Source organism: Glycine soja, chromosome 6 (genome assembly GCF_004193775.1).
Source record: "Glycine soja cultivar W05 chromosome 6, ASM419377v2, whole genome shotgun sequence".
Taxonomy (NCBI): Eukaryota; Viridiplantae; Streptophyta; class Magnoliopsida; order Fabales; family Fabaceae; genus Glycine; species Glycine soja.
In genome coordinates, this window is record NC_041007.1 from 20,205,195 (window position 1) to 20,232,341 (window position 27,147).

At 34.8% G+C, this 27,147-nt stretch overlaps 1 protein-coding gene, 1 long non-coding RNA gene and 2 other non-coding genes across 5 annotated transcripts; 1 reads left to right on the plus strand and 3 right to left on the minus strand.

The window, feature by feature from the left end:
- Window positions 1-2,846: 2,846 nt before the first annotated feature.
- On the minus strand, window positions 2,847-5,099 carry LOC114416657. Its single transcript, XR_003667526.1, has 2 exons — window positions 4,040-5,099; window positions 2,847-3,909 (listed from the first exon to the last, which is right to left on the minus strand). It is a non-coding gene; the product is annotated as an uncharacterized LOC114416657 (long non-coding RNA).
- Window positions 5,100-18,925: 13,826 nt separating this feature from the next.
- LOC114416658 (protein STRICTOSIDINE SYNTHASE-LIKE 11-like) lies at window positions 18,926-21,446 on the plus strand. 2 transcript variants are annotated; one of them, XM_028381611.1, is made up of 3 exons: window positions 18,926-19,246; window positions 19,712-20,002; window positions 20,857-21,446. In XM_028381611.1, exons 1-3 carry the CDS (start codon window positions 19,002-19,004, stop codon window positions 21,347-21,349), a joined length of 1,029 nt encoding a protein of 342 aa, XP_028237412.1. In that variant the 5' UTR covers window positions 18,926-19,001; the 3' UTR covers window positions 21,350-21,446. The 2 variants fall into 2 exon arrangements, with proteins under 2 accessions (XP_028237412.1, XP_028237413.1); XM_028381612.1 differs by having other exon boundaries at window positions 18,927-19,246; window positions 19,727-20,002.
- A 2,954-nt stretch (window positions 21,447-24,400) lies between these two features.
- Window positions 24,401-24,486, minus strand: LOC114417551. Its single transcript, XR_003667813.1, has one exon. It is a non-coding gene; the product is annotated as a small nucleolar RNA snoR77Y (small nucleolar RNA).
- Window positions 24,487-26,214: 1,728 nt separating this feature from the next.
- On the minus strand, window positions 26,215-26,300 carry LOC114417552. Its single transcript, XR_003667814.1, has one exon. It is a non-coding gene; the product is annotated as a small nucleolar RNA snoR77Y (small nucleolar RNA).
- Window positions 26,301-27,147: the final 847 nt, after the last annotated feature.

Below are 27,147 nucleotides of genomic sequence, written 5' to 3' on the forward strand. Positions count from 1 at the left end.
TTTTAAAGTTGTGGATCTTTGTGTATTCTTCTTCATAAAGGGCACACATTATGGAGTTTCTTACTTTGGAGTTCAATAAGAATCTCTATCTTTCTCATCAGTCCATTTTTCTCTTAGAAGCTCATTGAGGTTGTCATCATAGGGAATGTAGTTTCCATTTTCCACTACATCCAACATGTCAATATGACAGGACTCGAAGACTACAATAATTCATTATTTCTAATAGTTATATCTTACACCCTTGAAGAGTGGTGGCCATTCACAGCTTGTCCTTCATTTTTCATCTTTCTCAACAATTTTCTTCCACTGCCATGTCAAGAGCTCAAGATTCCAACTAAAATGAAAGATATCACACTATAAGAGAGGTTGAATAGTGTGTTAAATAAAACTTAAAGTTTTTTCTAAAGATAGAGAGTTTAACAAAACAAGTTTATCACAAGTTTGAAAAGAATGTTCTTAATAAGAATGTCCACACTTAAAAATAGATTTTCACAAATACGGTTTTATAAAAACTTGCGCATCCAAAGACAAGATCAAAGCACCTTATATTAAACAAGTTATTATAGAAGCTAGAGTAAAAGCACAATTTTTATACTGGTTTGCTCAACCTAAGCTACATCCAGATCTTCTTTAAAAAACTATAAAAGGTTCCACTAATCACAATTGATTACAAATAGTTTGATTGAATGCAATATTCAAATCTCTCAAAGAGAGAATATACAATTAAGCTTGAATACAACAAATAAATTTGCTAAGCAAAGGATAGACTTCGTAGGTTCTAATTCTTTTTAGCGTTTAGACTTTCAGCACTTGTAAAAATTGAATGAATTCTCATGATTTGTGTTGATCCTTGAGGTCGATATTATAAGCTTCAAAAAATATCCATTGTGGGATTTGCGCCTTCCTCAAATAATTTTGTCATCAACGGCTTGTCTTTTCTACTATGTGGAGCTAGTTAAGAGAGAGGGGACAAAGGTACAATGCTTTTATTGCTCTCTTCTCCATTACGTGTATGATTGATTTTGTCATTGATGACATTTAATTTTGTCTCTACATGTATACACTTAAAATTCAAACATTAGACGAATTTCACAACATACATCAAGAGGGAAAATTCTAATATAAGGGCGAGCAAATCAACCTCGAGATGCTTTCAGGTGCAAGGCAATCATATGGACATTAACTAGCAGAATATAAATCACTTGTGTTAGTTAGTTATGTCCTTTTGGACTTATAATAACACTTGTACATTGGTAGTGGTTTTCATAAATTCATTGAATGCTTGTTTAATAATAATGCATTAGAAGTTGAATGATAAGTTAATAAAATCAATTTCCTTTTACCTTTAGACAATAACTTGTAAAAGCATATAGATAGCGATTTTTACCATTTGAGCTTACACTAGTGGAAAAAGGAGCTTTTGACGATGGTTTTTTTAACACATTCAAAGACAACATCATAGAAAGTCAAGACTTTTCATGACGGTTCCTAAGTCAAGACTTTTCATTAAGGATTCTAAGACAATTTTTCCAAAAACTTATAAAGTCTCCTTTCTAAGACGATTTTTGAAAAAACTGTCTTAGAATGTCAATAAAAATTAAAAATATTATTTTCGCCATAGATATAATAAAATATTATTATCAAAAATTGTATAGATATAATAAAAATATTTAAAATATTATTTTCTTTATATTTTTAAACAAGAAATAAAATAAAAATAAGATGATATTTCTAATTATATGGAAAAATAAAAAAATATGTCCTTATATTTATGTTTAATTGTGAGAAACTATTTTTTGTGTTCCTTAATAGTACTATGCAATAAAAAAGTATTATTTAATGTTGCGTTTTTTTTTTTGAAGAGGAATGTTGAGTTTAGATTCTAAATACTATATCAAATTTCAATGAATAAATAAAAAACTAGATACAAAAAAAAAACATGTTTGATTGGAAAAAAAATAATGAATAGAGAAAAACTTCACATCAATCAAATCAATGAAGAAATTCTGATCAAGGTTTTAGAATTTAAAAAAAAAAACATCTAAACTACATACTAGTTCACCTATAAGTTTCTAATATATGTTGAAAATTCATTGAAGAATTAGACTTACTAGTTTAAAAGCACTAATTACACCAAAAAAACATACATGGTTGGACACTTGGAATTATTTGGCAAATAGGTAATACTTGGAGTTGGAGCATTGCAATGATTTAAAAAAATATGTTCATAATTGGTTGTTGTAGTTAATCCACCATATTGAAAGGGATTGAACATACTATGAAAGTATAGTTTCAGGTTTTGATTCTTAGGTCCCATGTTATATGTTTCCTGAGCATCATAGACATATATATAGTTACAATTTGTTTCAGCAAGCAATTAATTTAAGCCCTATGCCACCTCCTGTTCATGCACGTTTCAAATGTTGGGAAGTTGAAAAGAGAATGAGGAAAAAAACTTGCCCGTATCTCCTGATCCCAAAGGTTTAATTGGCCTAAAATGATTCAAGCCTAACTGGTCTAAAAACATTATCAATTTGCAAAATGTAACTTACAGGAGATATTCAAAAAGTGACTGGGATGAAAATTTAAAATATAACAACCATATAGATAGAGAAGGATCTTTGATGTCATGTTCACTAATTCAAATAATCTTCAATAGAATACATAATTAAAAAAAATCTGAAAAATATAAATATAAAAATGTTTCTATTCTTCCAAAAATGAAATCCGAAAAAGAAAGAGACATAATCATAATATTCAAATTTATTGTGGGGTTGAAAACAAAGTAAAATAGTCTAGTAAAGGCAAGACAAGAATGGAAGCCATCACAAATGTCAAATGAGACATGTTGAAATGTTCATCACATAAGTCGAGTTATTTGTTTATGGTCATACTTTGTACTAGTACTTTTTGAATCTTTAACTAGTTAATATCAATAAACTGCAAAATGAAATAAGTTCCATAACCTTTTACCTTTGTTTTTGGTAAATGAGATATCATTAACTACAAAAAAAACAAAAGTTATTATCATAAATTGCACCTTCTGATCATGCATAGGCTGCAATTGAAACAAGTTCCACAACTTTTTACCTTTTTAGTTAATGTGATTTGATCAATAATTCACATCACTTTGCAAAACTCTAAAAAAAGAAGATAAGATTCAAAATATGAATTATTAGAAACTAGAGTCAAGCTAACTAGAAAGCAGAGAATAAGAAGTTCAAAAAGGAGAGTGAGTTAAAAAGCAAAGGACTTCTTGAACAGTAAAATTTTCATGCAAAATGAGTGCCAAAGCAAAGCATGATCAATTTTTACAACACAGTATAAATTATTATCAGAAGTGAAATTCATTAGTAATTAGCACAGTTGAGTAGTTTGTCAATACGGGACTTTCATGATCTGCAATATGAAATGGATGGCTAATTATTTCTACCAAAAGATATTACTAAATATAAATAAAAGTTTATGATAGTGTATTCATCTTTTCGCACCTAAACAAGTTAGTGCAAGCTTCACCTTCTACAAGAATGTAACTGTCAAGGAAACATTAAAAATTTAAATAACTACCATAAAACTCACATTTAGCATAGATCTCATTGACTTTCTTGAAGTCCTTCAAGTCAACCAACATGTGGGAAATAAAACATAAGCCAGCATCCATACAGGCAAGAGCAGTCATAATTCAGGTGTTACTTCTGTAACTCTGTTCTATTGTATGTTCACCAACAGAGCACACAGCATCAACATTTTTTTTCCATTTTCCTCACATCACATGCATATTAAAGTATTCACTTGAAATACTTGCATCACATAGAATAAAAAGGGCTTACCAATCTAGAAACCACATGCTTTCCATGATCATCAGTTGTCTTGATAACATCGTTAGGTGTTGCAGGAAGAACCTTCCAACTTTATATTGCATTAAAGTTCCAAAATAATGTAGTACAACCCAAGGGTCAATATTCAAACAGAACAAATTGTTTATAAAGAAGAAGAAAAATCATTTAAGTGCAAATAATAATAATAAAAAAAAGGATACTTTCAATGAATTGTTGGGTGTTATTAAGCTTGTACAACTTGTCTACAAGTATTTGCTCTCTGAAAATGTTATTCATGTTCTTCACCTCTTTTCCTTCACCAGACATAATTTTATCAAAACCCTATGCCCCTGGGAAACCGTTTGATCGAAAATAAACCAAGTAACATCTCAATTTTCAAACACTAAAACCCTATAACAGAATTGGGACCAAAATGAGCTTCAATATCAATACCAACCAGCTAAAAAAAGTGATAAGAGAAGGTTCAATTGAAAAACAATGAATTCGAACAATTAAGTGAATGCAAAGCAAAAGAAAGGAGAAGAAATTGACCAGAGATAGTAGAGCAACAATGCTGGGAAATCAGGACTAGTAAAAATGACCATGTTTTGGGAAAATGAGATTCACAGAGAGATCTTGTACCAAAAAATGATAGAAAGATAAATTCCCCCTTCGAAGGACACAAGCTTGTTCCTTTCCACCTCCACCGAACCCCCGATGATATCCCCCTTCGACAACGACGTCCCTGCCTCCGCCAACACATTATGCTCCTTCACCACCACCTTCGACAGCTTCATGGGCTGTCTTCACCACCGTTGGAGACACAGCAACAACAACAATGCCAAGTCAAAAACGAATCCCACAACGATTACGATAATTGCACCGGTGGAGAAGGGTGGTTTCGCTTTGTCTCGGTCTCGGTCTCGTGGCAAGGGTTTTGAGAAGACGTGTCATTGATTTGGAGATCTTCGAAGAGAGCGATGGCAAGGGGTTGTTGTAGTTTATCGAGCTCATCGATGAGGGCAAGGATGGAGGGTTTGGAGCAGAGAACCTCTTCATGTTCCTTGTTCAAGGGCTTGCCTTGGGTGACGACCTCTTCCATGACGAGGATGCAATTTAGCTTCTTCCCTGGGTGATAGGGTTTATGTTGGCTCTGAAGTGAGAACAATTGAAGAATGTGAGAGGGCGCGAGTGAGAGAGAGACATGCCTTTTGAAGAAGTGAAATGCTTTTCAAAGATGGTTCTTGAAGAAATTAACGTAGTAATGCATTTTCAAAGACAATTTTCTTAAAATCATCTTTGAAAAGTTGCAATTATTTACAAAAAATGTCACCACCATTTTTTTAAGACGATTTTTTTATAACCGTCGTTGATCCACCACCGTCGAAAACCTTTTTTTAGTAGTGTTATTAAAGCGACAAAAATACCAAGGGGGTTGAATTGGGGTTTTGAAAACTTTTTATGTTCCTTTCAAAACTAAAAGGTTTCTAATGATAGTTTAGAAAGAATTACTTCATAATGAAAAAATGTTCTTAACTCATAATAAAAATTCAAGTTGCTTAGAATGGAAGTGCAAGTGTTTTGGAACAATTCTTTTAAAGATAAAAACTTTTATTTCGAAGGTTGGTGTTTAATAAAAACATATTGATCAAAACAAGTTTGGTTATGTTGTTAACAGGCAAAATAACATATTTAGTGTTCTTCATTAAAACTAGATCTCATATCTATGCAATAGTAAAATAAAAGAGATAAGGAAGAAAAGTGCATAGATATTTGTATATTGGTTCAACCTGACCTTTGGCTGCTTCCAGCCTTCAGCCTTCAAAATGAGATTTCCACTAACATAACCAGTTCACAACTGGACTAGCGACCATTGGATTTTACAATCTTGTTAGTTCCACACTGGACTTCAAACCTACACTCTGCTAGACCAGCTACACTACTGGATATCACTCTTGCTAGACACTTTTGGGCTTTACAAAAAAATGGGTTTGTGATTCCACTGCACAAAGAATAGATTTTATCATCACAAGAGGAATTCCACTCAGGAATATGGTTTCATACTTCTAACTAAGATTATTACAAGTTATAGAACATAACACAAAAATGGGTTACTCTGACAGAGAGTGTTAAAGTTAGACCAGAAATTTCTCACACAGAGAATTTGTTCAAGAAGTTGCAGAAATGGAATGCTTCAACTTAACTTTTCATAGCCTTCGAAAGTACCTTAAAAAGCTCTCAAACAGACCGTTGGAGTGAACTCCACACAACTGACACACTTCTAGAGCAAGTAGGTTCACTTTTCGACTATCATGATGTGAAAACTGACGAAACCATTCTAAGGTTCCATTTTTGGAACCTTTATGAGGGGCATTTTGAAGAACCATCAGAATAGTCATTCTGATGTTTTCTAAAACCTAGTCCATAATTTATTAAATTCTCTTGATGAAGTTCATATTGATATTTCATTCTGATGTAGTGCAACTTCATCTCTTCTTAACATTGCTTCATAGTTTCATGCATTATGAAGTTTGACTACTTTCGAAATATTGTAGTAAAAGTTTGTTGTTGGTGTGTTGCGTTTTGTCCATGGTTTAGACTGAGTTGATTTCTTTTGTCCTTCAATCTAATGCGTCTCATCAAAATTTCTTATGGACAACTTTGTCTTTCAACAGTTGTACATCTTCTGATGTAGTCAGTTCTTCCTTTCTGAAGTGCCCACAGTGATTATGGCAAAGTGAATAATTTTTCAGACTTCAGTCTTGTGATTTTGTTTAAGTAATGCATTTTAAGTCTTTCTGAACTATTCTAATGTTTAGAAACTCAGAGTCTTGATCTTCATCATTCGGATGTTGACTCTGCCTTGCTTTGTTCTGAACCACGATGTTCTTGATGTAGATTTTGATGAAGCTTTTATGTAAGACCTTGTTGTTCAGTATTTTGCCAAGAACTAAGTACTCAAAGGGAAGCAAACTCCATCATTTTGATAGGCTTCAAGAATTCTTTTGAGTTCTCAACTATGACAATGGTTCTTTGAATCTTTTTTAGTATCTCAGAATGAAAGAACATATCTGTTTCTCAAAGTAAGAAACACTGAAACACTTAAGCAGAATGTTAGCCATCACTTAATTCCATCATCCTTTCAATTTGCATTACTAATGGTTTGTCATAATTAAAACCATGGATGTGGATTCAACACGTATATCAAGTATGTCTTGTTTTCTTCATGTAAACCATTAGTCCATCAATAATTTATATCTTTGTTATTTTGTTATCATCAAAATTATGGGTATTTTGGATCATCCAGATATACCATTTAGACCGTCTAGATCTAACAAAAAAATCATTTGTGCACCATCTTCTTCTTCCCTTTCACCTTTATTGTTTTGTTCATTTTATTTGTAAATTCTTTTCTACAAAAAAACCTTTAATAAAAATGGTTTTAGGAACTAAAAACATAGAAATTCAACAAGTATCTATAACTGAACAGAGATATTCCTATTTTAGTTCTGACTAGTAACTTCCTTCTTTCTAGAAATTGTTAAGTTTTCGTTCTAAGCTCATAACAATTCTTTATTTGAACACATTCTTTCTAAAATAACTTCAGAACTGTTAGTGCTTAGCTTCACTGAGCTTTAAAAGATTGGCTAAAATTTTGTTAAAACATAAGCACTTAGACAATGAAGGAAAGCTGGAGTTGCTGCACATGATGTCCAACGTTATGTCAAAGAATAAGATCGGGCTGCACAATGCACAAGGCAAGATGAAATGTCAAATGAAGAATTGAAGCTGCAGGATTCACGATGTCGGATACAATGTCCAGGACATCCTGCCCGAAAATACTGGAGTTGCTAAAAGCATTGAAGCTGCAGGATCCACGATGTCGGATACAATGTCCAGGACATCCTGCCCGAAAATACTGGAGTTGCTAAAAGCATTGAAGCTGCAGGATCCACGATGTCGGATACGATGTCCAGGACATCTGGCCCGAAAATACTGGACATATAAATCTGTTATATCTTTAACAGATTATTGTGCAGTTAGCAAGAGATAAGATGATCTATCTTTAGGAACGAATTAAAAGAAAATTAAAGTTCGAATTACAAACTAGAAGAGTTCGTTCAGGGATTAAAGATTAAAGATTAAAGATAAAAACTAAAAGATCAAACTGTATCTTTTAGATCTTTAAGTGCAGATTTTTTCAGAAGAATGATAGATCTCATCCAGCACAAGAAGTTGCAGCCCAGATACGCTCACTGCTATATAAACACGAAGGCTGCACGAGTTCTGTACCAAGTCCGGGATTGAAGAGTTATTTTGTGAGTTTTGGGACTTGAGTGATTTGTGAGCCACCTTGATGTTATCCTAACATCAAGTGTTGGACCTGAGTGTGTAGAGTTGATCTCTAGTTTGTGTAGAGTTGATCTCTCTAGTTTGTGTAGAGTTGATCTCTATAGGTTGTGTGGAGTTGATCTCTATTGTTCAGAGAGTAATCTCTGGTGTGTATTCGATTTAATTGTAAACACGGGAGTGTGATTGAGAGGGAGTGAGCGGGGTTTCTCATATCTAAGAGTGGCTCTTAGGTAGAGATGGCACGGGTAGTGGTTAGGTGAGAAGGTTGTAAACAGTGGCTGTTAGACCTTGAACTAACACTATTTTAGTGGATTTCCTCCCTGGCTTGGTAGCCCCCAGATGTAGGTGAGGTTGCACCGAACTGGGTTAACAATTCTCTTGTGTTATTTACTTGCTTAATCTGTTCATACAGTCAAATATAATCTCCACGTTCTGAAGCGTGATGTCGTGACATTTGGTACGACATCTGTCCCCAGTATCAGAATTTCAATTGGTATCAGAGCAGGCACTCGAAATCACTGAGTGAGATCTAGGGAGATAAATTCTGATGAACATGGAGAAAGAAGGAGGACCAGTGAACAGACCACCAATTCTGGATGGAACCAACTATGAATACTGGAAAGCAAGGATGGTGGCCTTCCTCAAATCACTGGATAACAAAACCTGGAAAGCTGTCATCAAAGGCTGGGAACATCCCAAGATGCTGGACACAGAAGGAAAGCCCACTAGTGAATTGAAGCCAGAAGAAGACTGGACAAAAGAAGAAGACGAATTGGCACTTGGAAACTCCAAAGCCTTGAATGCTCTATTCAATGGAGTTGACAAGAATATCTTCAGACTGATTAACACATGCACAGTGGCCAAGGATGCATGGGAGATCCTGAAAACCACTCATGAAGGAACCTCCAAAGTGAAGATGTCCAGATTGCAACTATTGGCTACAAAATTCGAAAATCTGAAGATGAAGGAGGAAGAGTGTATTCATGACTTCCACATGAACATTCTTGAAATTGCCAATGCTTGCACTGCCTTGGGAGAAAGAATGACAGATGAAAAGCTGGTGAGAAAGATCCTCAGATCCTTGCCTAAGAGATTTGACATGAAAGTCACTGCTATAGAGGAGGCCCAAGACATCTGCAACATGAGAGTAGACGAACTCATTGGTTCCCTTCAAACCTTTGAGCTAGGACTCTCGGATAGGGCTGAAAAGAAGAGCAAGAACTTGGCGTTCGTGTCCAATGATGAAGGAGAAGAAGATGAGTATGACCTGGATACTGATGAAGGTCTGACTAAGGCAGTTGTGCTCCTTGGAAAGCAGTTCAACAAAGTGCTGAACAGAATGGACAGGAGGCAGAAACCACATGTCCAGAACATCCCTTTCGACATCAGGAAAGGTAGTAAATACCAGAAAAGGTCAGATGAAAAGCCCAGTCACAGCAAAGGAATTCAATGCCATGGGTGTGAAGGCTATGGACACATCATAGCTGAATGTCCCACTCATCTCAAGAAGCAGAGGAAAGGACTTTCTGTATGTCGGTCTGATGATACAGAGAGTGAACAAGAAAGCGATTCTGACAGAGATGTAAATGCACTCACTGGGAGATTTGAATCTGCTGAAGATTCAAGTGATACAGATAGTGAAATCACTTTTGATGAGCTTGCTATATCCTATAGAAAACTATGCATCAAAAGTGAGAAGATTCTTCAGCAAGAAGCACAACTGAAGAAGGTCATTGCAGATCTGGAGGCTGAGAAGGAGGCACATGAAGAGGAGATCTCTGAGCTTAAAGGAGAAGTTGGTTTTCTGAACTCTAAACTGGAAAACATGACAAAATCAATAAAGATGCTGAATAAAGGCTCAGATATGCTTGATGAAGTGCTACAGCTTGGGAAGAATGTTGGAAACCAGAGAGGACTTGGGTTTAAATCTGCTGGCAGAATAACCATGACAGAATTTGTTCCTGCCAAAAACAGCACTGGAGCCACGATGTCACAACATCGGTCTCGACATCATGGAACGCAGCAGAAAAAGAGTAAAGGAAGTAAAAGAAAGAAGTGGAGGTGTCACTACTGTGGCAAGTATGGTCACATAAATCCCTTTTGCTATCATCTACATGGCCATCCACATCATGGAACTCAAAGTAGCAGCAGCAGAAAGAAGATGATGTGGGTTCCGAAACACAAGATTGTCAGTCTTGTTGTTCATACTTCACTTAGAGCATCAGCTAAGGAAGATTGGTACCTAGATAGCGGCTATTCCAGACACATGACAGGAGTTAAAGAATTCCTGGTGAACATTGAGCCCTGCTCCACTAGCTATGTGACATTTGAAGATGGCTCTAAAGGAAAGATCATTGGAATGGGAAAGCTAGTTCATGATGGACTTCCTAGTCTGAACAAAGTACTGCTGGTGAAGGGACTGACTGCAAACTTGATCAGCATCAGTCAGCTGTGTGATGAAGGATTCAATGTAAACTTCACAAAGTCAGAATGCTTGGTGACAAATGAGAAGAGTGAAGTTCTAATGAAGGGCAGCAGATCAAAGGACAACTGTTACCTATGGACACCTCAAGAAACCAGTTACTCCTCCACATGTCTATCCTCCAAAGAAGATGAAGTCAGAATATGGCATCAAAGATTTGGACATCTGCACTTAAGAGGCATGAAGAAAATCATTGACAAAGGTGCTGTTAGAGGCATTCCCAATCTGAAAATAGAAGAAGGCAGAATTTGTGGTGAATGTCAGATTGGAAAGCAAGTCAAGATGTCCCACCAGAAGCTTCAACATCAGACCACTTCCAGGGTGCTGGAACTACTTCACATGGACTTGATGGGGCCTATGCAAGTTGAAAGCCTTGGAGGAAAGAGGTATGCCTATGTTGTTGTGGATGATTTCTCCAGATTTACCTGGGTCAACTTTATCAGAGAAAAATCAGACACCTTTGAAGTATTCAAGGAGTTGAGTCTAAGACTTCAAAGAGAAAAAGACTGTGTCATCAAGAGAATCAGGAGTGACCATGGCAGAGAGTTTGAAAACAGCAGGTTTACTGAATTCTGCACATCTGAAGGCATCACTCATGAGTTCTCTGCAGCCATTACACCACAACAGAATGGCATAGTTGAGAGGAAAAACAGGACTTTGCAAGAGGCTGCTAGGGTCATGCTTCATGCCAAAGAACTTCCCTATAATCTCTGGGCTGAAGCCATGAACACAGCATGCTACATCCACAACAGAGTCACACTGAGAAGAGGGACTCCAACCACACTGTATGAAATCTGGAAAGGGAGGAAGCCAACTGTCAAGCACTTCCACATCTTTGGAAGTCCATGTTACATTTTGGCAGATAGAGAGCAAAGGAGAAAGATGGATCCCAAGAGTGATGCAGGAATATTCCTGGGATACTCTACAAACAGCAGAGCATATAGAGTATTCAATTCCAGAACCAGAACTGTGATGGAATCCATCAATGTGGTTGTTGATGATCTAACTCCAGCAAGAAAGAAGGATGTCGAAGAAGATGTCAGAACATCGGGAGACAATGTAGCAGATACAGCTAAAAGTGCAGAAAATGCAGAAAACTCTGATTCTGCTACAGATGAATCAAACATCAACCAACCTGATAAGAGACCTTCCATTAGAATCCAGAAGATGCACCCCAAGGAGCTGATTATAGGAGATCCAAACAGAGGAGTCACTACAAGATCAAGGGAGATTGAGATTGTCTCCAACTCATGTTTTGTCTCCAAAATTGAGCCCAAGAATGTGAAAGAGGCACTGACTGATGAGTTCTGGATCAATGCTATGCAAGAAGAATTGGAGCAATTCAAAAGGAATGAAGTCTGGGAGCTAGTTCCGAGACCCGAGGGAACTAATGTGATTGGCACCAAGTGGATCTTCAAGAACAAAACCAATGAAGAAGGTGTTATAACCAGAAACAAGGCCAGACTTGTTGCTCAAGGCTACACTCAGATTGAAGGTGTAGACTTTGATGAAACGTTTGCTCCTGTTGCTAGACTTGAGTCCATCAGATTGTTACTTGGTGTAGCCTGCATCCTCAAATTCAAGCTGTACCAGATGGATGTGAAGAGCGCGTTTCTGAATGGAAACTTGAATGAAGAAGTCTATGTGGAGCAGCCAAAGGTATTTGTAGACCCAACTCATCCAGATCATGTATACAGGCTCAAGAAGGCTCTCTATGAATTGAAGCAAGCTCCAAGAGCTTGGTATGAAAGGCTAACAGAGTTCCTTACTCAGCAAGGGTATAGGAAGGGAGGAATTGACAAGACTCTCTTTGTCAAACAAGATGCTGAAAACTTGATGATAGCACAGATATATGTTGATGACATTGTGTTTGGAGGGATGTCGAATGAGATGCTTCGACATTTTGTCCAACAGATGCAATCTGAATTTGAGATGAGTCTTGTTGGAGAGCTGACTTATTTTCTGGGACTCCAAGTGAAGCAGATGGAAGACTCCATATTCCTCTCACAAAGCAAGTATGCAAAGAACATTGTCAAGAAGTTTGGGATGGAAAATGCCAGCCATAAAAGAACACCTGCACCTACTCACTTGAAGCTGACAAAAGATGAAGCTGGCACCAGTGTTGATCAAAGTCTGTACAGAAGCATGATTGGGAGCTTACTATATTTAACAGCTAGCAGACCTGACATCACCTATGCAGTAGGTGTTTGTGCAAGATATCAAGCCAATCCCAAGATAAGTCACTTGAATCAAGTAAAGAGAATTCTGAAATATGTAAATGGCACCAGTGACTATGGGATTATGTACTGTCATTGTTCAGGTTCAATGCTGGTTGGGTATTGTGATGCTGATTGGGCTGGAAGTGCAGATGACAGAAAAAGCACTTCTGGTGGATGCTTCTATTTGGGAAACAATCTTATTTCATGGTTCAGCAAGAAGCAGAACTGTGTGTCCCTATCTACTGCAGAAGCAGAGTATATTGCAGCAGGAAGCAGTTGTTCACAACTAGTTTGGATGAAGCAGATGCTGAAGGAGTACAATGTCGAACAAGATGTCATGACATTGTACTGTGACAACTTGAGTGCTATCAATATTTCTAAAAATCCTGTGCAACACAGCAGAACCAAGCACATTGACATTAGACATCACTATATCAGAGAGCTTGTTGATGATAAAGTTATCACACTGGAGCATGTTGACACTGAGGAACAAATAGCAGATATTTTCACAAAGGCATTGGATGCAAAACAGTTTGAAAAACTGAGGGGCAAGCTGGGCATTTGTCTGCTAGAGGAATTATAGCAGCTACTGCAATCTGAACGTGCTCAAACGTATCACTTAACATTAATAGCACGTTCACTACAAAGCAAATTCGACCGTTGCTTCACACGTCCCTCTACATTCCTCATTCAAACTTATATTTTCGTGGTAATCTCGTTTTCAGCATTCCCCAACAGCTTTCAGAAATTTACGAAATCATTCCAAAGGCTCTGCATTTCCATGGCTACCTCACCAAAAGAAACTTCAGCTCCTAGTTCACCCGCTGTACCATCATCTCCATCATCCACCAAAGCACCATCAATCCAGGAACAACCTGAATTCCATATCCAACCCATACAGGTGATTCCTGGTCAAGCCCATGTTCCTGAAAAACTGGTTCCCAAACGACAACAGGGTGTGAAGATTTCTGAAAACCCTAGTCTTGCAACAAGTCCTAGGGAAGTAGACACAGAGATGGACAAGAAGACCCGCAGTATTGTGAGTAACATTCTGAAAAATGCTTCTGTTCCTGATGCTGATGAAGATGTTCCAACATCTTCCACCCCAGATGTTGCTATTCCTGATGCTGAGAAAGATGTTCCAACATCTTCCACGCCAAATACTGAAGCCCTCCCTTCACCCAGTGAAGAGGAATCAACAGAAGAAGATGATCAAGCCACAGAAGAGACCCCTGCACCAAGGGCACCAGAACCTGCTCCAGGTGACCTCATTGACCTTGAAGAGGTAGAATCTGATGAGGAACCCATTGCCAACAAGTTGGCACCTGGCATTGCAGAAAGACTACAAAGCAGAAAGGGAAAAACCCCCATCAAGAGGTCTGGACGAATCAAAACTATGGCCCAGAAGAAGAGCACTCCAATCACTCCTACCACATCCAGAAGGAGCAAGGTTGCAATCCCCTCCAAGAAGAGGAAAGAAATTTCCTCATCCGATTCTGATGATGATGTCGAACTAGATGTCTCGACATCAAAGAGGGCCAAGAAATCTAGGAGAAAGGTGCCTGGAAATGTTCCTGATGCACCATTGGACAACATCTCTTTCCACTCCATTGGCAATGTTGAAAAGTGGAAATATGTGTATCAACGCAGACTTGCGGTTGAAAGAGAACTGGGAAGAGATGCCTTGGATTGCAAGGAGACCATGGACCTCATCAAGGCAGCAGGACTGATGAAAACTGTCACCAAGTTGGGAGATTGCTATGAAAGTCTAGTCAGGGAATTTATTGTCAACATTCCCTCTGACATAACAAACAGAAAGAGTGATGAGTATCAAAAAGTATTTGTCAGAGGAAAATGTGTTAGATTCTCCCCTGCTGTAATCAACAAATACCTGGGCAGACCTACTGAAGGAGTGGTGGATATTGATGTTTCTGAGCATCAGATTGCCAAGGAAATCACTGCCAAACGAGTCCAGCATTGGCCAAAGAAAGGGAAGCTTTCTGCAGGGAAGCTGAGTGTGAAGTATGCAATTCTGCATAGGATTGGCGCTGCAAACTGGGTACCCACCAATCATACTTCCACTGTTGCCACAGGTTTGGGTAAATTTCTGTATGCTGTTGGAACCAAGTCCAAATTTAATTTTGGAAACTATATTTTTGATCAAACTGTTAAGCATTCAGAATCCTTTGCTGTCAAATTACCCATTGCCTTCCCAACTGTATTGTGTGGCATTATGTTGAGTCAACATCCCAATATTTTAAACTACACTGACTCTGTGATGAAGAGAGAATCTCCTCTATCCCTGCATTACAAACTGTTTGAGGGGACACATGTCCCAGACATTGTCTCGACATCAGGGAAAGCTGCTGCTTCAGGTGCTGTGTCTAAGGATGCTTTGATTGCTGAACTCAAGGACACATGCAAGGTGCTGGAAGCAACCATCAAAGCCACCACAGAGAAGACTGATGTGAGCTACTGTAACTACGAGTAGCTGATAGAAGATACTGCAGCTAGAGCATGGAGACAGGGGGAGCAGAAAGGTGATGTCACGTAAGATGTCTTGACATCCTGGAAAAGACTAGTAGCTGATAGAAGATGCTGCAGTGAACTGCTTCACAGCAGTAGGAGCATGGAGACAGGGGGAGCAGAAAGCTGATGTCACGTGAGATGTCTTGACATCCTGGAAACGACTTGCAACTTACCAATTCCGCTGTGCTTGATTACTCTGATAATGAAAGTTGCTGATCCCACTTGCATAACTGCTCGTACCTGCTCAGGAAGTGTCTAAGTATGTTTTAGACAAAATTTGCCAAAGGGGGAGATTGTTAGTGCTTAGCTTCACTGAGCTTTAAAAGATTGGCTAAAATTTTGTTAAAACATAAGCACTTAGACAATGAAGGAAAGCTGGAGTTGCTGCACATGATGTCCAACGTTATGTCAAAGAATAAGATCGGGCTGCACAATGCACAAGGCAAGATGAAATGTCAAATGAAGAATTGAAGCTGCAGGATTCACGATGTCGGATACAATGTCCAGGACATCCTGCCCGAAAATACTGGAGTTGCTAAAAGCATTGAAGCTGCAGGATCCACGATGTCGGATACAATGTCCAGGACATCCTGCCCGAAAATACTGGAGTTGCTAAAAGCATTGAAGCTGCAGGATCCACGATGTCGGATACGATGTCCAGGACATCTGGCCCGAAAATACTGGACATATAAATCTGTTATATCTTTAACAGATTATTGTGCAGTTAGCAAGAGATAAGATGATCTATCTTTAGGAACGAATTAAAAGAAAATTAAAGTTCGAATTACAAACTAGAAGAGTTCGTTCAGGGATTAAAGATTAAAGATTAAAGATAAAAACTAAAAGATCAAACTGTATCTTTTAGATCTTTAAGTGCAGATTTTTTCAGAAGAATGATAGATCTCATCCAGCACAAGAAGTTGCAGCCCAGATACGCTCACTGCTATATAAACACGAAGGCTGCACGAGTTCTGTACCAAGTCCGGATTGAAGAGTTATTTTGTGAGTTTTGGGACTTGAGTGATTTGTGAGCCACCTTGATGTTATCCTAACATCAAGTGTTGGACCTGAGTGTGTAGAGTTGATCTCTAGTTTGTGTAGAGTTGATCTCTCTAGTTTGTGTAGAGTTGATCTCTATAGGTTGTGTGGAGTTGATCTCTATTGTTCAGAGAGTAATCTCTGGTGTGTATTTGATTTAATTGTAAACACGGGAGTGTGATTGAGAGGGAGTGAGCGGGGTTTCTCATATCTAAGAGTGGCTCTTAGGTAGAGGTCGCACGGGTAGTGGTTAGGTGAGAAGGTTGTAAACAGTGGCTGTTAGATCTTCGAACTAACACTATTTTAGTGGATTTCCTCCCTGGCTTGGTAGCCCCCAGATGTAGGTGAGGTTGCACCGAACTGGGTTAACAATTCTCTTGTGTTATTTACTTGTTGAATCTGTTCATACAGTCAAACACAATCTGCATGTTCTGAAGCGTGATGTCGTGACATCCTGTACGACATCTGTCCCCAGTATCAGAATTTCAAGAACAATTATCTTTTTCAAAAAGAAATTTAAGTTTATTGAAAACACAATTCAACCTCCCCTTGTTGTTTTATTTTATTCACTTCATTTATAACTAACCAAATAGATTTTAAGAATTCTCAAGAATCATGATGTTCGAAAATCAGGTTTTTTTTTTACAAATTCTCTACTCTATCAAAAACCTCCCTTTAATTAAATAAATTTATTTTATAGGTTAAGTTTGTAAAGTTGACTTATCACCGATTAGTTTTTTAAATATATTTTTATACTTTCCTATAAAGCTTATTAAAGCTAGATAAAACAAAGTAATTGTTGGAGGATCATAAACCACTTTTTTTTGCTAACAATGGTATTGGTACAAAGAAGCCCTGCCAGAAGCGGTGACTAATCTTCGTCAAAGACTATGAGCATACAAGAGATGAGTGTACGTATTCCCCTCCCAACGTGATTTATTCATACCCAAGGACTAACCAGGATTCAAACTATGAATCATTTGATTAAGCGACACAAGCCGCTACCACTTGTGTCAACCGTTGTTAGTATCATAAACCACATTTATAAGCTTAATTAGACACCTTCTCACTCCATTTAATAAATTATTTTGAATATTACTTTTTATTAATATGTTGGTGTGAAAATAAGTCAATTGGTCAGTCGTGTCATCTTATTACCAACAAGTGATTTCCTTTAGGCGACTAACTCAAGAAAGAAATTGTGTCCCCTAATTGAGGGGTTCCTAGTTCACTCTAATGAGCTTTCTAGCAATCGTTGAATTGAAGTTTCTATGTTATGTTACTTCTATGAAATTTGCAGTAAAGGAATTTGATAAACATCATGGGACCAGTCAACCAAAAGTTTAAATACCAAAACCTAAAATGTCAAAAAGTCCAGGGACTAAAAACGTAGTTTATCTCATTATTATTTTTATATATAATATATGTTAATTAAAAAATTAATGGGTTTGATGATTTGATGAAAGATTGAAAACTTTAAAATGAATGTTGCAACTTGCAATTAAAATGAATGTAATTAAGGGGTGAGGCACACACATTCTGAGTAACAATGTAACGGGGATGGAGGTATATATGGCATTTTATGTATTTGCTTTTGCTTCATCGTTTTTATATTAGCTTATAAATTTGAGTAAAAGATGTATACCTTTATCTTGTTATACACTACTAATCTTGTGTTGAATTCAGGTGCATTTTAATAAAATTTTAGCTTATAAAAATAATTTCATTTTTAAAATTAATAAATAAATTTAAATATTGATCCGTCGATTCAACCCGTTTGTAAATGGATTGGGTTTTTAAAAAAAAATTATAAAATCAAACCCAACCCATTCAAATTTGATTGGATTTGATCATAGATGTGACCAAATCCGATCAAACCTTACCCTTGAACACTCCTAATTTAGTGTTCTAAGTTATTGAAGAGAGAGACTAAAAATACAAACAAAAAATTGAGAAACTAAAACTAGACACCTTATTATTTATGACCTTTTTTGTTTGAACATTATTTGAGTTTTATGTGAATCTAATGAGACAAATTTAACACATTGAATTAATTAAAAAGGTTCAAAATCATATCCTAAAATTAAAAATAATTGTCATTTTAAAATGACAACATTAATTCAAATTTGAGAATTAAAGGAGAATGAATCTTTAAAAAAAACAATGACTAAAATAAATTTTAATAACAAGATGAAAGACCAAAGTATATTTGAATTGGAGAGAGAAAAAGAGTACAAATGAAAGACATTCAAATGCTACAAGTTATTTGAATTCCATAAATCAATCCAAACTTGTAACAAACTATTAACATTTTTGGCAGAAAATTCGACTTTCCTGTGTCTTCTTGCCCTAAAGCTGGGCCCCGGAGCCTTTCTTTGGCTCTTTCACGTTCTAATAATGACAAGCAGGGTTGAGGACATTGCGGAAAAAGGAACCAAAACAACTTCAGTTTCATCGATACATAATATATATCTTCTGCTTCATCACATAATATTATCAGTTCTGCTTCATCTATACATACAAAATATTACTAACTTAGTTCAACATATATTGTTGGCAATCATGTTGAGCACTAACCCAATAGCTATCCTTGTGATCTTAATTTCCCTCTTCTATTCAGCATCTAAGGTTACCTCCACCAGAATACTCGATAGGCTCTTTCTCCCTTCATTATTGACAGGCCCTCAGTCCCTTGCATTTGACTCCATCGGTGGAGGGCCTTACACTGGAGTTTCTGATGGGAGAATTCTAAAATATGAGGAAACTTATTCTGGTTTCGTCGAATTTGCTTACACATGGCAAGACAGGTATGTATCTGTCTGCTACCATCAGGATGGATGATGAGTCTATCTTTTATTTTGTTGATTTAATTGTACTTTTTATTCCTAATTTTTAAATTTTTAAAAAAATTTATTCTTAATTTTTTAATTTGACATATTTTATTCTTAAATTTTAACAAACTAGTGTATTTATCCTTAATTATTTTATTTCTTTCATAATTACATTTTTTATTTCCACCTTTTTATTTTTTTGAAAAATTTTACACTTCTTTTTATTATTTTACAAATTTTACTCCCGATTTATTATTTTTTGTAAATTTTACTCTTCACTTTTGTGTTTATTTGATAAATGATTGAGGTAAATTTTGCAAGTTTCTTAAAGGTTAGGATAAGATGTGACAAATTAAAAAGTTAGAATAAAATTTGTCAAAAATTAAAAAGTTGAGGGTAAAATATATAATTAAATCTTTTTTTTTTTTTATGCAACCAAAGCCATTGTTGGTGCAGGAACAAGACAATATGTGATGGCATTTCTGACTTCTCAACACTTCAAGAAACATGTGGGAGGCCTTTAGGATTGAGTTTCTACTATCAGACAGGTGAACTGTTCATAGCTGATGCTTATTTGGGGCTTGTGAAAGTACCTTACTATGGAGGTGCTGCAACCCAACTTGTCGCTCATGCACAGGGAAGTAATCCTTTTGGATTTCTTTCCGGTGTGGATGTAGAACCTGATACCGGAACCGTTTACTTTACAGAAGCTAGCTCTGGCTTCAAGCTCAGGTAATACCATACTCACGGTTTCACTTTTTCATGTGCTTGCATAGCTTGCTTGTGATGCAAATGTGGACAAAGTCAGTTTGTTTGTACCTTGTACGTAGCTCAACTAAGCAAGGCTCAATCTTCAGGATGGGTTCTAATGATGTCAGATGTTTGATCCTTTATCAAAGAAAAACATGAAAAATGCAACACCTATTCTATTTCTGTCTAGTCTAGGCTGAGTGAGTTTGGGTAAAAATTTGCAAAAACTAATTTTTGAATGAAATTTTAAGTGATTTTATGTTAAAAAAAAATAATGGATTAACTAAATTTTTAATTAAATTTGATTTTTAGACCATAAATATTTGTTTGACAGGTTAAAATCTCTCAACTTTTTTTCATTACGGTTTTTAATTTCTAAATTTTTGTTTGACTATGTAATGTCCCTAAAGTTTTAAAAATGTAAGTTTCTAGTCTATAAATTTTTAAAAAATTTGATTTTTAGTTCTTAAAATCTCATTAAATGAATAAAAATAATGGATTCAAATTTTTATTTAGGAACTAAATTTTTTAAAAATTTAATGACTTTGACCAGTCAAACAAAAGTTTAGAGACTAAAAATTTTAATAAAAAAATTGAAGAACATTGATCAATTAAATAAAAATTTAGGAATTAAAATTGAATTTTGAAAAAGTTTAAAAACTAAAAAGTGAATTAATCCAAAATTAATTTATTAAGGGAAACTTGAGGTATAAAATTTTGGATCATTAAAGCTGCATCAAGTCAAAGTCATTTTTTTAAGGTGAGCAAAACATGTAATTTTGTATCTAAGAAACCAACTATGCACTAATTATAATTGTGGCACTTGAATTTTGCAGGGATATCCGTGAACTACTAAAAAACACAGATGATTATTCTGGAAACCTATACAAATATGATCCAAGCACCAACCAAACCTCATTGTTGCTCAGCAATCTTGCTGTGGCAGCTGGGGTGGCAGTAAGTGGCAATGGTTCATTTGTCCTTGTTAGTGAGTGCAATGCCCACAGAATTCGCAGATTCTGGCTTGCTGGACCTAAAGCAAATACTTCAGAAGTATTCTTGCAGCTTCCAGGAAGACCAGAGAACATAAAGAGGAACTCCAAAAATGAGTTTTGGGTGGCAATGAACTATCCTTTTGGGACACCTCCACCCCCAAGACCTCCTGTTTTGCCTCTAGGACTCAGAGTCAATGAGGATGGTGAAGTTTTAGAGGCTGTGCCTCTTGTCGATGAGTTTGGTACTGAATCAGTCAGTGAAATTCAAGAGTTTAATGGAACACTCTATGCTTCCTCCCTGCATGTTTCCTATGCCAACATTTTCAAAGTCTAGTTTTGTCACTGCTGCATTTGTGGGGTTATAAACAATGGAAGAGACATTTTAAATAAATAAAGATTTATTGATCCTTACATGCCATAGCACCAGCAAACCTCATTGCCTTGTAATCTTTTGCAGAATTGTTTGAGGTATTTTTTTTTTATCCGTAGGATCAGGTACCAGAAGATTTACAACAATTCGATTGAATCCATAACATTAATGGTGAAATCAGTGGGGTAGGAGGCAAATCAAAACCCCTTTCTGTTTTCTTCATTCTGACTGTAAACTCGACGTCGTTAGCAATCTTACTGACCAAAGATCAATTCCTTCCCTACGTTAACATATATGAATTTTTTTTTATCCATAAGAATTAAACACAATAAGAGAGCTTATAACATTTATACACTTTCCTCAACCAATTAAGTTAGACTCCCTTAGTAACATATATGAATTTGATAATTAGTATGTAGGTACCACTCCAAAAGTAGTTATATCCCGAATTTGAATTCTCACCTGTTGTTGAATCATATGATTTGGTTTTATTAATATAGAAAACAAAGATTTTATCAAGTAAATTATGGCTCGTTTAATTCTCACCTATTTTTTAATGATATGTATTTTAATTCTCGCCTGATTCTCAATATGCCAGATATATGATTTTAAGGTTCACTAATTAAAAAAAAATTGCCTGTCTCTTTTTAACAAAAGCAAATCATATTCGACAAGGGGAAGATCCGTATCCATTATATCACTTTCATCTCATGAAGCCCCGGGAAGCAAAAGCTATTTGTGCTTATAAAACAGTAGTAATTAGGCTGTATCAGAAGATTTTGTCCCTCTAAATTAAGCATCCGTTACCACTTTTGTCTATTGTTACTCTTCAACCAATATTTCTTATCCACTAAACAAAGAAGTAAAATTGAAAATCTGTCACTTCCCGTCCAAAGAAGCTAAGAGGGAGAACTTATTCCCATGGTTTGATTAGTGGATTGAGAAGACAAATAGACAATAGCAGAATTTGGAGCAGTTGAAAATATGGTAATGAGTATTAGAGTATATTGTTCAATAAATGGGTAGCCACAATTGGCCCTGATAGCAAGTTGTTTTTACGACTTTTGGTACAATTTTTTCATAAAATGGGTAAATTATGAAAAAATTCTAAAGATGATTTCAAGGGAAAGAAATAATGCTTCCAAAATGCCAATTTCACTTTTTCAATTTTTATTTTTTTGTTTTTTGTTTTTTTAAAAATAATTTTAATTGTAAAAAAAACTGTTGCAAATTGTTCCTTACATAAGAAATAACTCATTTTGTGAGAGGTAAAGAAATAATTTGTGACGGTTTTTAAATAGACAATTTTAAAAAATAAAATGAAATAAAAAATTTAAAAAGTGAAATGGTCTTTTGAAACATGATTTCTCCAAGTTGAAATCATTTTTCGAAGCGTTAGCTATTTTCGTATTTTTTAAAAAAATTATACATTTTGTTAATTTATGGAAAAATTTACACCATTCTCCTACAAAAGCCTTGTTTTTTACATGTCATTTTTACCATACAGACTCAAGTACATCTATAAGGTCGTTGACAGGCTCAACAAAAGGTCTTTTTGACAGACTCATGTACAATTAGAAGTTCTTTCTAAACAGGGAAATTGGTCTTTGATGGAGAGCATAGTTTTAGAAACCAAAGAATCAAGAATATTAGAAACCCGAAGGAAATCATCCATGAGTTTTTGAGTGTCTGCTTATTGGGATAAAAGGGATCTACATATGCAAATTGGTTGCTGCATAGCTTCTTAATAAAAAAAAATTGCAGCAAGTGATTCCAGCATCAATAGTTTCTTACTTTCTTCTATGTCCCTCCCCCCTTTTCTACACCGAGCTTTGCAAATCGATGATTTTTTTATCTCCAGCAGCGAAATTCGAAATTTAGGCAGTGAGAAAAGAATAACCTTTCTCATATGAACAGAGAAGAACTCATTTTACAAAAAGAAAGAGGAAGAAGCTTGAGGGTACATGAAAAAAAATTATTTGAAAACAATGATAGAAGAAAGCTAAGAGAGATGAGAAAGGCATTGCAGTCTTTATGACAATATCAAACTCGAAGTATATAGAATATTGATCTACAAAAGATTAACTACAGTGAAACCTCTGTTATTTGAAGAATTAAAACAACTAGTGTGATGATGCTCATCAATATTTAAATTCAGCTGGCTTTTCTCCTTAATTTATTTAACTTGCCAAGCCCGAAAGAGAAATGAACAAAAGAAAGATAGGAGATTTGAATGTTGTCATATAAATAGATCAGGCAACAAATAGCTTTATGATAGGTTGTGTTCCTTTCCTGATAAAATATCATCATATCTATCATGTGAGGATAACTAAAAACTCCCTCATAGTCCATTCTTCCAAAAATGATATGTATAACATAGAGAGAGAAAGCAAACATGTATCCTATTGTTTGCTTATAAAATACAAATAAGAGAAAGGTCAAGCTCCAACTTAATGGTGTATTTGTTGGGTAGAAAAAAATGAAAGAAAAGAGAAAGAAATAAATTATTTAAATTAATATAGAGAAAAAAATATGTGGGATCCACGTTAAGTTTTTAAAATTTTCCCTCGTTATTTTCTTTTTTACACTATCCAAACAAAGGGTAAGAGAAGACGGCTTAGGTGATTAAAGGGTTTATGTAAGCTATAAGCATTATCTCCAAGGTTTCAACATATGTCATTGCAATTTTGGATTATCTCTTGAGACATGTATAAAATATCAACAACTTTCATGACAATGACCTTAAAATAATTTTCAAACTTTAATCTACTACTACAAATAAGAATAAGAATAATTACACAATTTACAGTAAAAGTCCTCCGCCATATTCATTATTTTGTAGTTGAGTTGAAACAAAATAAAGACAAGTATATTTGAAATATTAAACCACCAAATTAAGACCTCACAGTTTAAAAATCAATAATTTAACAGAGAGAAAAAAAAAACTGCAAAACGTGACTTTGCAACTCAACAAAAACACAAACATGCTGTTAAGCAGTTAAAATATGAACCAATACGAAGCCTCAGCGCCAGTCAGAAATTCACATCAAATGTAAATTTGTTCAGACGGTAATTCCAATTCAAATAATCCTCATTGACTTCGTTGCACACATAACAACATAAAATAAAATGGGTACATAATCCTACTTTTATCCCTCAATGTGTAATTCGTTAATAAATATGTCTCTGAAAAATAAAAATACAAATTTTAATTCATAAAAGTGTAAAAAATGTGACAAATATATCCGATCGTTAACTTTCATCTGTCATCGTTAATAAAATATACTGACAAATGCGTCCCTAAAAGATAAAAATATAAAATTTAATCTCCGAACCTATAAAAAATTAATAATAGATTGTGACTAATTATTATTATTATTATTATTATTATTATTATTATTATTATGTGTTTATAATTTACTGTTCTTATTCGTTTAGTATTTATGCAATATATTTTTTAAATTTCCTTGTCAAACCTTAATCTTTGCTGTTAAAAAAAATTATCTTATATCTTATAATTTTATCAAATTTTTACTAAATTTCTCACTTTTAATCTTTAAAATTATTCCATATCACAATTCCAACTTAAGTGTTCTCATATTTAGATTAAAAATAATACGTCGAGAGTTTTGAATAGAAAAAATACAACCGGTTGTAGAACCAAACTTATTTATTTATTTATTTTAAAAAGAATTTAATCAACTATTTTTTTTAAAAAAAAGTCTCACAAAATTTAAACTAGATAAAGCTAAAGTGGAATTATAAGTCTTTTTCCTTAATCAATAAAATGTATATATATACCTTAAATATGAAAGAATCTCTTGAATAAATCTTATGTGCTTCTACTTGAGACAACACTTATTATACATAATAGAAATGAAATGAAAATAGTTACTAACAAATAAAGAACCCAGTAAATTAAAAAAAATACAATAATACTCAAACTAATACAGATGGATGTTAACTTTAAAACAAAAAAATTAATACAAAGATTTATTCTTTGTCTTTGGAACGTAGAGTTATATCTCTCTCTAATTTAAGGACTACAATGACCTTGGATTCTATTTGGCAAAATACATAATAAAGATTAATAACTAATTGAAGAAACAAAAAATTTCAAAAATAAAACTTTCATTTTCTTAAATGATAACTCAATTTTTTTATATCATAAAACTAAAGAAATTTATTTTATTTTGGAAAATAAGTAGTTATATTGATTAATTAAAAAATTAATTAACAATTTGATAGATGTGTAAATAAATAGATAACCAAAGTATAAGAGTTCAAATCTTAAGATGTATTTTACTTTTTTTTAATCTTTTTTTTCTAACTTCTCTCATATAATTCATTATTAACGTTCGGATATATTTGTCGCACTTTTTATATTTTTGGAAACAAAATTTTATAGAAAAACAACTTAGGTAATTAAAGGGTTTTTGTAAGCTATAAGCATCATCTCCAAGGTTCCAACATATATCATTGCAATTTTAGATTATCTTTTAAGACATGCATAAAATATTAACAACTTTCACGACAATGACTTTAAAATAATTTTCAAACTTTAATCTACTACTACAAATAAGAATAAGAATAATTACACAATTTACTGTAAAAGTCCTCCGCCATATTCATTATTTTGTAGTTGAGTTGAAACAAAATAAAGACAAGTATATTTGAAATATTAAACCACCAAATTATGACCTCACCGTTTAAAAATCAATAATTTAACAGAGAGAAAAAAAAACTGCAAAACGTGACTTTGAAAAGTGTAAAAAGCCAACTCAACAAAAACACAAACATGATGTTAAGCAGTTAAAATATGAACCAATACGAAGCCTCAGAGCCAGTCAGAAATTCACATCAAATGTAAATTTGTTCAGACTGTAATTCCAATTCAAATAATCCTCATTGGCCTCGTCGCACACATAACAACATAAAAAAATAAAATAAAAATTGTTTTGATATAAAACAATAGAAATGTAATCGCATAACAAATGAATTTTCACTCTTGTTTTTGGTCCAATCATAGTAGCATCGCTGGTCAATGCTCACATATAGCTACCGGCGATTGGACCTTACCCCCAAAAAAAAAAAAATTGAACACGGAAAACAAAACCCTCACAGACCCCAAATCACACGCACAGCGCAACAAAGAACGTTCTCGATTGCTGTAAGGGTTGCCAGCGGTGGATACGAACATTCTTTAAATTGGCGCTGCATTTAGAGTGTCATACACGGTATTTTCGTTTTTCCATCATCTACGTACAAAATAATAATAATAATAACAATAATGAACTAATTAAATCTCACACGCAATACAGATAAGTATCATAGCATAATATTTCTTACTGATATATTGATATGTTGCTTCAGTAAAAAAAAAAAAAGGTGAAGGAACCTCCGTCACGCCCTTTTTCAGCAATGATACAAACCACCGTTTCTACTTCTTTGGTTTTCCATAATTTAATAGACTCTCCCACAATAGTCTACTTCTAGTGAAATTTCGGACAAAAGCTCAAACTGAGCTGATCATACCTTGCCCAGCCTACGTTGTTTTTGTAGGTAGCTATATTTCCACTGTTCAAGAGCAGGTGCATATATATTTTTTTCGTTATATTAAATCCTTGATATATTAAATTAATACTACGTTGGTGAAAGGACTTGTTGAAAGAATAAAAAAAGTTCAATTTTAATTCCATCTAAGTATTTTGAGGGTGATGTGATTGCAGTTAAGGTGCGTATTCTGGAATTTGTATTGAGGA